General features: G+C 34.8%; 1 protein-coding gene across 4 annotated transcripts in view; it reads left to right on the plus strand.

Annotated features, from left to right (window-relative positions):
* The window catches only part of LOC146000366 (uncharacterized), a 37,584-nt gene extending 25,929 nt beyond the window's left edge, over positions 1-11,655 (plus strand). For 2 of the 4 annotated variants that reach the window (XM_083137921.1, XM_083137924.1), the window contains exons 5-10: positions 1,080-1,115; positions 5,233-5,347; positions 6,525-6,688; positions 7,150-7,285; positions 8,410-8,614; positions 9,265-11,655. In XM_083137921.1, the coding sequence (XP_082994047.1) occupies positions 1,080-1,115; positions 5,233-5,347; positions 6,525-6,688; positions 7,150-7,285; positions 8,410-8,614; positions 9,265-10,381 (1,773 nt within the window). In that variant the 3' untranslated portion in view covers positions 10,382-11,655. The remainder of the gene's footprint in view (positions 1-1,079; positions 1,116-5,232; positions 5,348-6,524; positions 6,689-7,149; positions 7,286-8,409; positions 8,615-9,264) is intronic. The other 2 variants (XM_083137922.1, XM_083137923.1) reach the window with 2 other exon arrangements.
* Positions 11,656-13,296: the final 1,641 nt, after the last annotated feature.

Below are 13,296 nucleotides of genomic sequence, written 5' to 3' on the forward strand. Positions count from 1 at the left end.
GGTATGGCAGCCATTTCGTGGCATTTGGCCCATTGAAGTTCGTTCAATGTGCGTGGTTTGTTAACGTACACACTCGATTTCAGTTATACCCCCCACAAGAAATAATCACAGAAACTGAGATCTGGGGAACGAACTGGTCAAGCAATATGACCATTATGAGAAATGAGGTGACTTGGTGTCGCATGCGCAGCAGCTGATGAAGCCACGCCCTCTTCCCCCAGACACGTCATCACATTGCTACACCAATGAAAATCGGCAGATAGTTTGCTGCATGCATGGCGAGAACTAGACACCACTTGCATGACGTCATCTTCAAAACCTAAGCCTTTGTTGTACAGATTTTTTTTTACTGTCTGTTAAATGGCACATGTACCCCAATCTGTTGAATACCTATACATAACCATGTACAAATGTTGTGTAATACATTCGTATTTTTACTTACAAACAATCAGATCTTTTTGCTGCACCCTGTATGTGTTTAGACAGTGCTAGCATTAAATTAATACTACAAACTTTTAATTCATTGTGACCACTCCAGGACAATATCTTCATATTATAGAAATATGGTGACAAATAAGATTAACGAAACAATATTTATTTCTATGGTAGGTTTATAAGAAGCAAGATGTCAGCAGAGTTTTATCGGTTCATCTGTTTTATTTTCTTGTTACATAAACAATTATTTTGTGTAATCCCTATCCATGACTCCTATCCTTCAGCTTTACTTTAGCAAGTATATAGCATTTTAAATATATCAGATGTTAAAAAGTGATATCAATATCATGTGTAATTTCATGATAGTTTTAATTTCTTTCAGTACATGCAAGTTATCAGTTTTGTATGCAGGTTGAAATTATTATAAATTAGCAGACGTAAGGACTTACATCTGCTAATTTATAATAATTTCAAACTGCATAAGGACTTTTGTAGCTAAATTTAGAGTTTTACTAATGTGATTTGATCATAACAATGAAGTGATATGTCGGGTCTTAATATTATGCATTAATGACCTTTTGCCACTTAAGTTTCATCCATGAAAGTTCTTAATGTTTCTACATTTTGTTTCTTGGCTGCCTAAGGAGAAAATGCACTGCTTGGAAAGAAGACAGAGACTGGTAAAATATAACTTATTTTTAAATTTTTGATTTGGACAGCTTTTTTGTATGAAATTTTAAAAATTCGTATGAATATCCAAATGCAATTCGTCAGTATTGTGAGTATTATGCACATAGTACTTGCAGGCTAAAAAAGTTGATATTTTATGCCACATGTCAAGAAGGTCTAGTGTGTTGATCACTATCCAAGGTGGCCCCTGTTTCAAATCCTGGCTTGGTTTCGGGTGTCACTTCATCATTCTTCACTATCACTCATCATCAATCCTCATTATTGCAACTAGCTTAAAGGGGTAGAGAAGCAACTTGACACATGAAAAATACAAGTACGTACCTTCTTACAGTCTCCTTTTGAATTTTTGGACCAACCTCAATCCTTCTTAAGGACTGAATATATTTCTAGGAAGATATGATGCCAGATAAAAATGGGGATAAAATTTATTAAAATGTAAGGAAGCAAGATTCAAGATTGCATTGCTGAAGGGTCAAGGTTGATCCAAAACTCGGAGGAAAGTTGAGAAAAGGTGTATTTATAATGACTATTGTCTGGCGTAATGTCTCCACTTTCTGGGTTAACTGATGCATATATACTACGGAATTGCACAATATGGTATTCATTTATTTATATTGCCGCACAAACCGAATTGGTAATAAAATATTAGTGGCTGAGTGCACACAATCTTGCCACTGATGGTCCCAAGTTTAAGTTTTGGTGTAGGCATGAGTATTTATCTGTAAGTATCCCTTCATCAGTTCATCTTATCACCATTCATTATCATTATCATCATGGTTAGCCAAGAGTGGCAGAAAAGCAATGCTAAATAAGGTGCCATGTGGGAATGACCTTAGTAAGATATTAAAGTTTTAGTGTATATGAACCACCTAATTAGTTATGTTACTTATGTAAATTTCACAGTTCAATGCTCTATGAATTAGTTGTTAAGTTACCATACAAGAGAAGACCATTGAATAGATATTTCATGTGAATGTGGTCCAAGTTGAACATTTATAAAAAAATGATATGTACGGTGAAAGAGGAACGGTAAGGAAACCAAGAATTTTAATTGAAAAAAATATTTTTAGGTTGCTATTCCACTTCTTTATATTAATTGCAATGACATGAATGACTGATAATTGGATGAAATTGAAGTGGTACATACAAAAGAACATCCATGCCATACTGGGACCTGAACTCGGAATCTTTAGTGTCGAGATTCTGAGTTGAGCAGGCCTTTAAGGCTGATTCGAACATTCTTGTACAATTTGTTTACCCTTAACTGGTACAAGAGTTTCAAGTAATTCCTAACATGGAACTCCTATTTTTTTTTAAATTGAAATTAGTCAATATGAAATTCAAAGGAAATATAGTGTTATTTTTTAGGCCGTTTGAAATTGATTGAGATTGTGTCCCATGTGTCTATATTCTGTAAACGAGAACAGAAGTGAGGTTGGTGTGGAAGAGCGCTGACCTTGGACTGTGTGCCACCCAAGTTTCATTTTTCTAGCTACAGATGGCACCACGTGACACATTTGTTTCTCACAGTATAGTCGGAGTCGTGGACAAAGGAGGTGCTACCAAGTGGAGGTGTACGATATCAGCATGGAAGGTGGCTACCATGGTAAAAGGTAAACCATGTGGTTCCTGTGGAGAGAAGGAACATGCCTTTCATTCATTGATTACTATGTCAGACACCTGCTGAATCATGCCAGGAGTTCGAGATGAGTGACGACATCCAGGGCTGGTTCATTTCTTGGCACTCTCACTTCCAGCTGTGAAACCTGCCATGCAGCGGAACACAGATGCATGACTTGGAGCAAATTTGGCACATGCTGCTTGTAGCTGATTGTGAATCATAGCTATAGGCACACCTTCTTTCCACAGGAAACACGTGGTTCACCTTTCACCATGTTAGTTGCCATCCATTCTGATATTGTACACCTCCACTTGTCCATGACTCTGACTACACTGTGAGAAACAAATGCATGTCATGTGGCACCGTCTGCAGCTAGGAAAATTAAACTCTGGCAGCGCACAGTCCAAGGTCACCACCTCTCTTACACCACCCCCACGTCCATTCTCGGTTACAGCATAGGCACAAGGGACACAGTCTCAATCAATTCCGAACGGCCCAAGTACCAGTTCTAGCAGTAGTAATTAGTGTTTGTTTGGAATTCCTTAATGATTAATTTATTTTTAAAAATTGGCAATTGCAAGGAAAATGTTCAACAGATCTACTGGGTGGTCCATAAGTCAGTTGGCAATTTATTGTAGCGTCTCATAACTGCTAGTGCCAACTGACTTGTGGGTAGGGTTACCAGACGTCCAGTTTTTCCCGGACATGTCCTACATTTTAGCCTTATGTCCGGCATCCAGGAGGAATTTGAAAAATATCATAAATGTCCTACATTTGAGCATCACAATTTTAATTAGGAAAATAGGTAACAGAAAAGAATCATGCAAGTTACAAGTCTATGGACTACGCTTCCAAACTGAATGGTGAAATTTATTATGATTCAGTCATTGCCCAAAAAGAAAAGAAGTTTGTCCTGCTATTAAACATATGGAAAAACGGAAGCACTTAATGAACAAAGTTTTGGGACCACTTTCTGATAACGTCACTGTTCAATGCCTGAGCAGAATTTCTTGCCTTAGGGTTTATACTGATGAAACAAGGTGTTGCCATTCTTATTCAATATAATTTGATTGTAAAGCAGGGGTATAGAGAACAAAGTTATTCAGGGTGTTTGCCAGTCAAGAAAAAGTAAAGAAATCAACAAGAAGTCAATAAAAAGGCAATAAATTATTCTTGTGGTCAAGAATTTTTGCTATCATAATGACTGATTGGTTGATTTTGTTTATTTTACTTCACTTTTTCTGTCCCATTTGGTTAATCGCGAAGATGCGAATGAATGGTGGTAAGATAAGATGGATGAAGGGACAGTCATAAACATTCAGGGACAACTGACACAAGTCACACATAAGATTATACTGGCTTGAGTCCAGAAGCCAAAGCCTCGCTCGTCTGCCGAACACAGTTCAGGATGCGTTAATACGAGAAAGCAGATCTAATTCTCTTCTTAAATTCAGCTTCAGTTTTCATCTAAACTGGCCCTTTGGTAGGGGTTTTCATTAAATAAATATTTATTTTTTTAATTACTAATTTCCAACTTTACCTAAGTAGGTGTCGAATAAATAGATATTAAGAAAGACTGAAAAAAGGTCTAGAAAAGTCCAGAAAAAGTCAAGAATTCTGGATATGTTATTTTGGTAGACACCCTGTTATTGAACTAGACTACCCAAGATGAAACTTCTCTCAAACCATTTTAAATTACGGTAATTGCTGAATATTTGATTGCCATTACAGGTCATAATTCAAATGTTCAGAGAGTACTTTTATTACCATCAGCACAACAGACTCGCAAGAGAAATTATTTTTTCATAAAATCTGTAAAATGTTTGTTTGGCACTGGTCCCTATAATTTCAGAGAGTTTGACTGTCCACTCTAACATAAATATAGTTTGACTAAACCTGAAATGTTGATAAAAATTGTCTCCTCTTGAGAAGTACCAATTAAATCATGTAGTAAGAGGTGCATGGATTAGTATGATTGCAAGTTTTAAAATTTTGCATTTAAACATTCATTAAGAATTCATTTTTTAAAAACTGAAAAGTGTCATTTTTCAACTACTTTCTAACGTGCTCTATAGAAATATGTATTATTTATTGAGAATGTTTTGTGTCCTGCATTTTGACTTAATGTCCTACATTTTGGGACAGCATGTCCTACATTTCCCTTACATCGATCTGGTAGCCCTACTTATGGGCCACCCTGTATATGCATCATAAACAATTAATGTACATAAAGGTTGAGAATTGAAATACCATATTCTTTGCAAACAGGTAAGTATACATGCAAATAGTATAGCATGGACATTCCTTCAGTTAGCCTGTATAGTTGTATCCATCTTTTGTCATTGCTCATTACTTGTAGGCTTATAATATTTTACTCTTGGAACTGTAGTGTGCATGTTTATATACTGTAGATTATCTCGTAAGAATACACTCCAAACGTGTTTTAAATAGTAGAGTTAGTTATAATGTGGTTCCATCTTTTCCAGATTATGGTCTGTGTTGTTGAAGATGAGAAATTGCACTTGAAGCAACTCCCGACTGTAGGAAGTGAAGTGGATGTAAAAGCAAACGATTCCTTTGTATGTAGGATCATGAAGTCAGGTATGTACTTCCTTTGTAATGAAATCTGGATTTAGCACAAACTTGAGTTGATAGGTTTTCAGGAGATTGCCCACGACCCATTTATACCTGTGCCTTTTTCTTAACAAAAAGTTGGTGTTTCACGTCACATGTTGTATTAAAAGTGAGACAAAACCACGACAAATATTTATATTAGGGCTGGGCCGATAACACTTTCAACCGATACCCATTCTGATGCTACTGCTTGAAAATTGTAACAATTAAAAGTAATTCAAAATATTTATTAATATTAGTGGGTGAGTATTCCATACCACTTCCACTTATAAGCATCAGTTTAGCAATTCAAAACATTCAGAATTACAAAGTAACTGTTACGTAAGATTTTAATTTCCTTGTGTTTAACCTAATGGCGAAAAGTGCAACACATACGTCCATTTGCATAAAAAAAGAAAAAGAAAAAAAATGGCAACAGAAGTTAAGTCAGGCAAACAAGCTGCAGATTCTTCAGAATCATCAAAATTTGTCTTCAACTGATTTTGCTTTTAGTACATAAGTGGTAAGCTGATTAGAATGATGTAAATACCACTCTCTTAATGATTGTAAATGCAGTGATGCCAACATCACTCCTGTGTCATTACTGTGTGGGAATTACTTTTTTCTGCTTTCTACTCACTATGTTTACCCCTGCATACTTTTACGGTGTACGAGAGAATGGGAGAACTCCTTCCAACACAGTTGTGATGTATCCAAAATAATGGTGTAAACCCAGCCGAAGCTTCTACTATACATTTTAGAGGTTTATCTCAAATTAAGAATATCATTATATGTGACATAATCTTTCAATTTTTTCATGTGCTCAGTCATAAGTAGCTTTACGGACTTTTATGTAACTTCAATAAAATTTCAATTTTGTTCTTCTCAAGTTCATATTTATGGCTTGTAGGTAAAATTTTAAATGTTATTTAAACCAGTACAAACTTGAGATATTAACTGCAAAAATATAACAAATTCTCTGGAAGAAATACCATTGGCATGTGTGTGTGTTAAAAAAAATGATGATTGTGTCAGGAATAGGCTATTTGCGACAGTCTCAAGATCCAGGGGTGTCTTAGGTTAAAACTATCTTTGCATGTGTTTGTTTTTGTGTTAAGAGTATTCTTGTGCTTTATACATAAACTATATTGACACTTTCTTTTAGAAGACTTACCAGTGGTAAAGGACAATAGAAGAATTGAGAGAGAAATCAATGATGAAGTGATGAGAGAAATGAATTATGAGAAGAACATTGAGCGAGATGAATATCGGCAAAAGAAGAAGCCAAAAGGCAAAGCAAAATTTATTGGACAGTCAAAAGCTGAAAAGGTAAGCATTTTATTAGTTCTTATCTTGATTATGTAACTTCTAGTTCTTTTTAACAACACATTTTGATTGGTTTCCTTATTGATTCCTGTTTACTTTTCTTTAGATTTTGATATTTTATTCCTACTTTCATTTAAAGAAAAATTGGCTGTATGTATACACAATGTATGTCCTGAAGGTCATTTGAGGAATCTTACTTTCAAGAAGTAATTATTAATAACTACATTGTATTACTGTTTTAAATGTGAAAGTATTTTGTTGAAATCAAAAGAGGACCCCTGGTGTCATAGTGATATGAAAACTATCATTCTCATGCCACTCTCTCTCTCTCTCCCCCTTCCTCTGAGTGTTTATTTGTTCATGTGCGCGTGTGAAAGATGTATCATTAAATTTACTTTTTTGTCTTTGCATAAAGTATTGCCTATAATGCATCTAATACAGTGATAATTTTTCTTATTTTTTAGGAGATGGCAATCCAGTTAATTGAGTCAATTAAAAGCAAAGTGACGAATTTGGAATCTTTGGAATGTCACATTTGTAACCCTCCACGCACCTTCACTGCACCAACAACCCTCATTAGTCATTATCGAAGTCATGCAGGTAAAAATATATGTATAATTTCCAGAAGTATGTGTGTATTGGGTTTGAGTTTTAAGTTCACTTTTATATTATGATACAGTGTGTTTCAAAAAATTTGACATAACAACACATGTAATGACACGACTAAGATTTAGGCAAAAAAATTTGAATAAGGAATTCAAAGGTATGTGGATGTCTCAAATGATTATTCACAAGTGTTCACTGTGTTTGAGCATACACTAACACAAAAAATGTATTTTATTTTCCAATGAATGGTATGCCTCTACCTGTAAAGAGAAAAACATACCACATTGCACATTGACTTTTCGGGTGTTTCTACACATACTGTTAAATTTTCAGATCATTTGCATGAGAATTGATAACATTATTAGATTATGAAATTATGTCAAATTTATTGAAACACCCTGTAGATAGATAGGCTAATAAAGTGTGATTTGAACCACTATGTGCCTCCACCAAGTATCAAACCCAGGACCCCTTGATTACAAGGCAACAATGTTACCACTGTGCCATTACGGAGGCCTTCTGTGTTTGTATTGGGTCAGTGTTATGTGAAATATAACTTACCTAGGAATCTGGGACAGCATCAGTTTTTTTTTCACAAACATACTTTTGTGCAAGTTTTATTTGCATTGCCTGGCCAAAATGCATTTCATTTAAAAATGAGTCATAGATGTGATGTAAGTGTACAAGAAGTGTTCTTGTATAAAACTGCTTATGAAGGGAATATGCACAGTGACTTTTATCATATATAATACAGTAACAGACACTTCTGAGTTGTAACGACCCCATTGAAAATCAAACACTTTGTTCAAACTCAGAAGTGTCGACTGTACTTTCCATGTACAATTCATACATTCACAATGTATGTTGATGTAACACTGTTGGCATGTAGCCATTTACTCGAAGACAATGAAAGAAGTTGACCTTTGAAAGTAATTAGTTCTGAAAAAAATGTATACCTCCATGCAGTTATGAAATTGAGAAGTTTCTTCAAAATATTAATTTGTATATTCTTAAGATTTTATGTGATATTCACTAGAGAAGTAAGAAAATAATGCTGGTTGCTGATGGACCATGATCTACATGAATTGTTATTAACACATTATAATTTTTATATATAGGGATAAAGCCTTATGAATGTCGGATTTGTAGAGCAGTTTTTACAAGGCAGCACAGTTTGAATTACCACATGTTGATACATTCTAATCAGACAAGATTCACATGTTCTGATTGTGGTCGAAAATTCCGTCACCCTTCTCACTTTAAGGAACACCAACGACGGCACACAGGAGAGTCGCCATATGAATGCTCCGATTGCATGTTAAGGTGAGTTTATGTGTTTGTGTATGTAAGTAGATATGCAAATACAGGGTAGGCCATGGGAACCTGACGATTTTCAAAACATGATAAACACTATGAGATATGATACAAATATTTATTGTTAAGGTAAAAACTTGGAGATATGTTTTTCACTGTTCATGATGGCTGCATTCAACAAAGTGGATCCCAAAATGGTTCACTAACTTCAATTTGCTATGGAAAAGTATTGATAATTAAATTCCAAGTGACACTTTCTGATACAGATAGTACTGTACTAGTACATTAATTAATGTGTGCTCCATGAGTATTTGTCCCTGTAGACATGTGTGTGTATAATTGTTGAAAATTTTAGCCTGTGATCTAGTACAAAATTTTGCTATTTTGTTATTTTTATGACTAAACGCATATAAAATTCATATATAATGTAAATATCAAAATGCAGTCTTTTTCTGAGATAAACCTATTAAAATAAAGAGATTAAAAGGAGGTAATTAATAATTCATGTTTTTTCTTCATGAATATTTGCAATTTTGTATCTAATCGTTAGAATATCGGTAGTTAATTTTCATATTGGAGCATCCTTAAAGTATGGAAATGATTTTGAATGTTGCTACTTTTATGCAATATTTCTATTGATGTTATTTTTGTCTTTATAGGTTTAAGACTCGCAACACTTACAAACGTCATTTGAAAACACGTCATGGGAAGGTTCTTACAACCTCAGGAGGACTTATAATCCTGTCGGAAGAAGAGTTCAAGAGAGTGCGCACATTACCCCGGTCAGTTGTCAAGCAGCAGCCTAGTAAAGTTTTCTCCAAGTGTAAAGGCAGTGATCCTCTGAAGCACAAGGTTTCATCAAGGAAGAAACTTGAAGGGTACCAAAATGATAGCGATGGCTCACATTTCTTGGCTGATGGGTTATCTTCATCTGAACAGTTATTTGATAGCAATGGCGAAGATAATTCACAAAGCAACGACCAAGTTGAAGAGAAAGGGGGTGACAATGAAGCAGACAAGGAAAATGCAGGGAGCAAAGAGACTGAGGAAACAGTGCCTGATGAGAAGACACCAGTTAGGAAGAATTACTTTGAAGACATAGTTAAGGAAGCTATGAGACAGAGTGATATTTCGTTCGCAACCGATCCAAAACACAGTGAGAGTGAAGAGTGCGTTTCTGTGGATGATGTTGAAAATATTGAAGATGCACCAAAAATCAATATAAAAAGCTCATGGAATACTATAAGTGTTCAGGTAAAACCTGGGGCTAATTTCACCGGGAAAGACGAGGACGATTCTCAGCAGTCTCCGGAAGAAGACCCGTTAGCCCTATCTCCAAAGACTAAAAGTATTGAAGCTCAGGTAGGGAAGATCATTTGCAAAAGTGAATCTCCCGTCTCAACTAGTAATGATGAACAAGTTACTGTTGCGGATCAAAAAGTTCTCAGTTACAGTCCATTGCTGATTAGCCAGAATGGTGGTGGCTTGGTTCAACAAGTTCGTGGTGTGACGGTGGTGTCGAGTGATGCCGAAGGCAGTTCTTATCCACACCCTCTGTCCATTGTCACTTATCCATCGGTGGGGTCATTGCGAAACGAGAAGCAGCTGAAAATAATTGCTCGTGATAATACACTTATTGATGCGTTGAGGAGCCCTGCAGTGGTCGTAATGCCGGAAGGAGATAATTTACCTTTCTGTCCAATGTCAAGGAGAAATTTCATTATCAAAGATGTTGGTGTTGTTAGTGGTGAACCTATCAGCTTGACACAACTGTGACGTATATTGTAATTTTTGTTTCAGAAGAGCTGAAATTGAAAGGCAGCATAATAATTATGAGTACTTTTGATAATTGTATAAGGTATATTTGTTATACTGTTGAATGACTTTGCATGTTGAAACAGAATTGTGGTAATTTTTTTAAGTATTTTGTATTATATAGGATATTGAAAAGCTCATTGTTTTTGTAACTATGTAGAGAGAATGTTATTTTATACAAGGGTGATGGGTTGAAGATATGTTTTGTGCATAAATTCAAGCATTTGTGAATGCTAAAACAGAAAGATAACTTTGCATTAAGAAAAGAATTCCTTTTTTACAGTAATAATTAATTTTTTTAAATCTGTGAATTCATATATAGCTTCTTTTTCTTGAGAAATTGTTTTTTTTTTAAAATTAATGTATATAATATCTATTTATCAAGATCATGTGACATTGATGTTAACGTGAAAGAGTATATCATGAAAATATGTGATCATTTCTGTTATATCAATTTCTGTAAGTAGGTGAATATGATTTATTACTATATGAATACATGTTTCCTTTACACAAAATGGAAAGATGTTTAACAAATGTGTCTTCCACATTTTTGGCCTTATGTTTTTATATTCAGCTATGGTTTATTGAAAGAAACAAATCAAGTAAACCATAATTACATGAATTAAAACAAAAGACTGTATTATTAAGGCTGTAGCAGGAACAAATGTGTATAATTTCTATGCAATAAATTGGAATTACAAAATGTAATGCGAATGACGTACCTGTAGGATTGTGAGCTTTTCATCCATTTAAGTTACATGGCAAACATCATGGTTGTATGTTATTGAAGTACATCGTAATACAATACTTACTGTTACATTCCTTATTCTTTTTTTTGTATTTGCATACAATCAAGCAACAGATACAAAACTGTAAATAAATTTACACTTTTTTAAAAATCTGGAAGCAAATTGTAATCAATTATGTATTAGTGTTTGTCTTGTTACTCACCATTACGAGAGTAAGACTGGATATGGCTATTTTCTTACAAAGTATATAGAATGAGGTATGTCAAAATGTGATTATTTCCTTGTAACTTTTATATCATGTGTAATGACATTATTTACACTATGTATTTATACATGCATTACATATAGTTTCTTTATGATAACATCATCATTCAATACATATTTTTGTTATAATACAAATATCATTGATATGGATTAGTTTTACACTATGTACTTGGAAAATTACTACTAATCCATTATTTGTACTTGATAAGGTTTGATTAATGTACAAACTATATAATAAACATGGAATTTTTGTATCTATTTTTAATATTGCTGTTTTATTCATCTTCCACCTTCATACATAATGATAATTATTTGTCCTAACAGCTATCAAAGGCATATGTGCCTGGTTTAAAACTAGTCATTCCATGTAAAAAAAATAGTGCAAAGCTGAAAAGTTACTTTCGATCTCCCTGAATAAGATACTAAAAGATCTTTTTTTCCTATCAGCTCCCCAAAATTGAAAATTTGTTCACCATCAACTAAGAGAAATCTTCACGGAATATAACAATAGCAAAGAAATAATTCTGGATCAGTAACAGAGTAAATGCAAATAATACAGAGATAAAAGCAAAGGTGGTGTGCTGTAACGACTCGCTATTATAGATGTTGAAAGTGGCACAGTGACGTATGACGTGGACTGTGTGGCTAATGATGTCCTTCAGTTTCTATAGTGGGTATAAGTGTCTGCAAAGTTAATAATGACATGTTGAAAGCAGTGGTGTATGCTGGGTTCAAAACTTGGGCTATATTTTCATATATATATATATATATATATATATAAAATATTCGAATGGGGGGCTCTTTTTCGTTAAATTTCTTGGATTTTGAAGTTATTTGGCATACACATACCTTACAATTTACAAATAATTATTTAAAAAAAATGCCTGTTTCATTAATATAGAAACAGTAAGGAAAGTATTTCATGATTATTTATAAAATAGAGGCCCTCATGTTGTGAAATATTTATGTAGGCCTGTGTGTGAGAATAAAATACATAATAAACTTCCTACCTTGAATATTTAATTTGAACAAACTCCATTCTTCTCTTACTGACTTCTGTGGTAAAATTATTATTAGTACAGCATACTAAGGTGTCAGGGGACCCAGGTTCAAATCCAGGCCTGGGCATTCTTTGTGAACGTCCCTTCACCTTCATTGTATTGTCAGGATTAGCTAAAGTGGCAGAAAAGCGCTGCTAAACCAGTCATAAAGCAGCCGAATGGTTGGAAAGGTAAGCCAGTGGCCTCTCGCCTAGTTGCTTCTGCATGGGTTCAATGGGACAGTGTTGTTCTTGGCCCAGAGGAAATTTCCCTGTCACATGCCACCCTTTTCCCATTCCTGTAATTGTAGTTTACTTTCAAAATTTCCCTTTCCTGGAAAAAAAATCCCATGCTGGTTAGCAACTTGGCATCTCTGTAGTAAAATGAAGACTTCCCTGTCCAGCAGTAGGGCTAGAGATTAAAAAGAGGTACTTAATAATTCATTTTTTTCCTTCATGAATATTTGCAATTTGGCATCTGTGTTAAAATGAAGACTTCCTCAAATACATCACTGCCTCCAGGTGCTGGTTGGGGAAGAATGTAAAAGCAGCAGCCTGGTGTTAGTAAAGTAAAGGTGCCTATATAAACTATAGTTTTTCCAGTGGTCGTTATTTGAGAGAAACATCAGTCACATTTGCTACTCTATTATTTCCTGTACTTAGTCTGGGCTTCTGAGATAGCCAAGCTAGCCTAGAATATACGTGCCTGGTTGAAAGGTCAGGAGAATGTAGTATCTACATATTTTCCGAGGACCTTGTGGACTGCTGCGGGGACATGGGAGAAGTGTAGAATGTTGCCCCATCCTGTTGGAAGCAGCAGTTTT

Source organism: Lepisma saccharinum, chromosome 16, assembly GCF_977018435.1.
Source record: "Lepisma saccharinum chromosome 16, izLepSacc3.1, whole genome shotgun sequence".
NCBI classification, from domain to species: Eukaryota; Metazoa; Arthropoda; class Insecta; order Zygentoma; family Lepismatidae; genus Lepisma; species Lepisma saccharinum.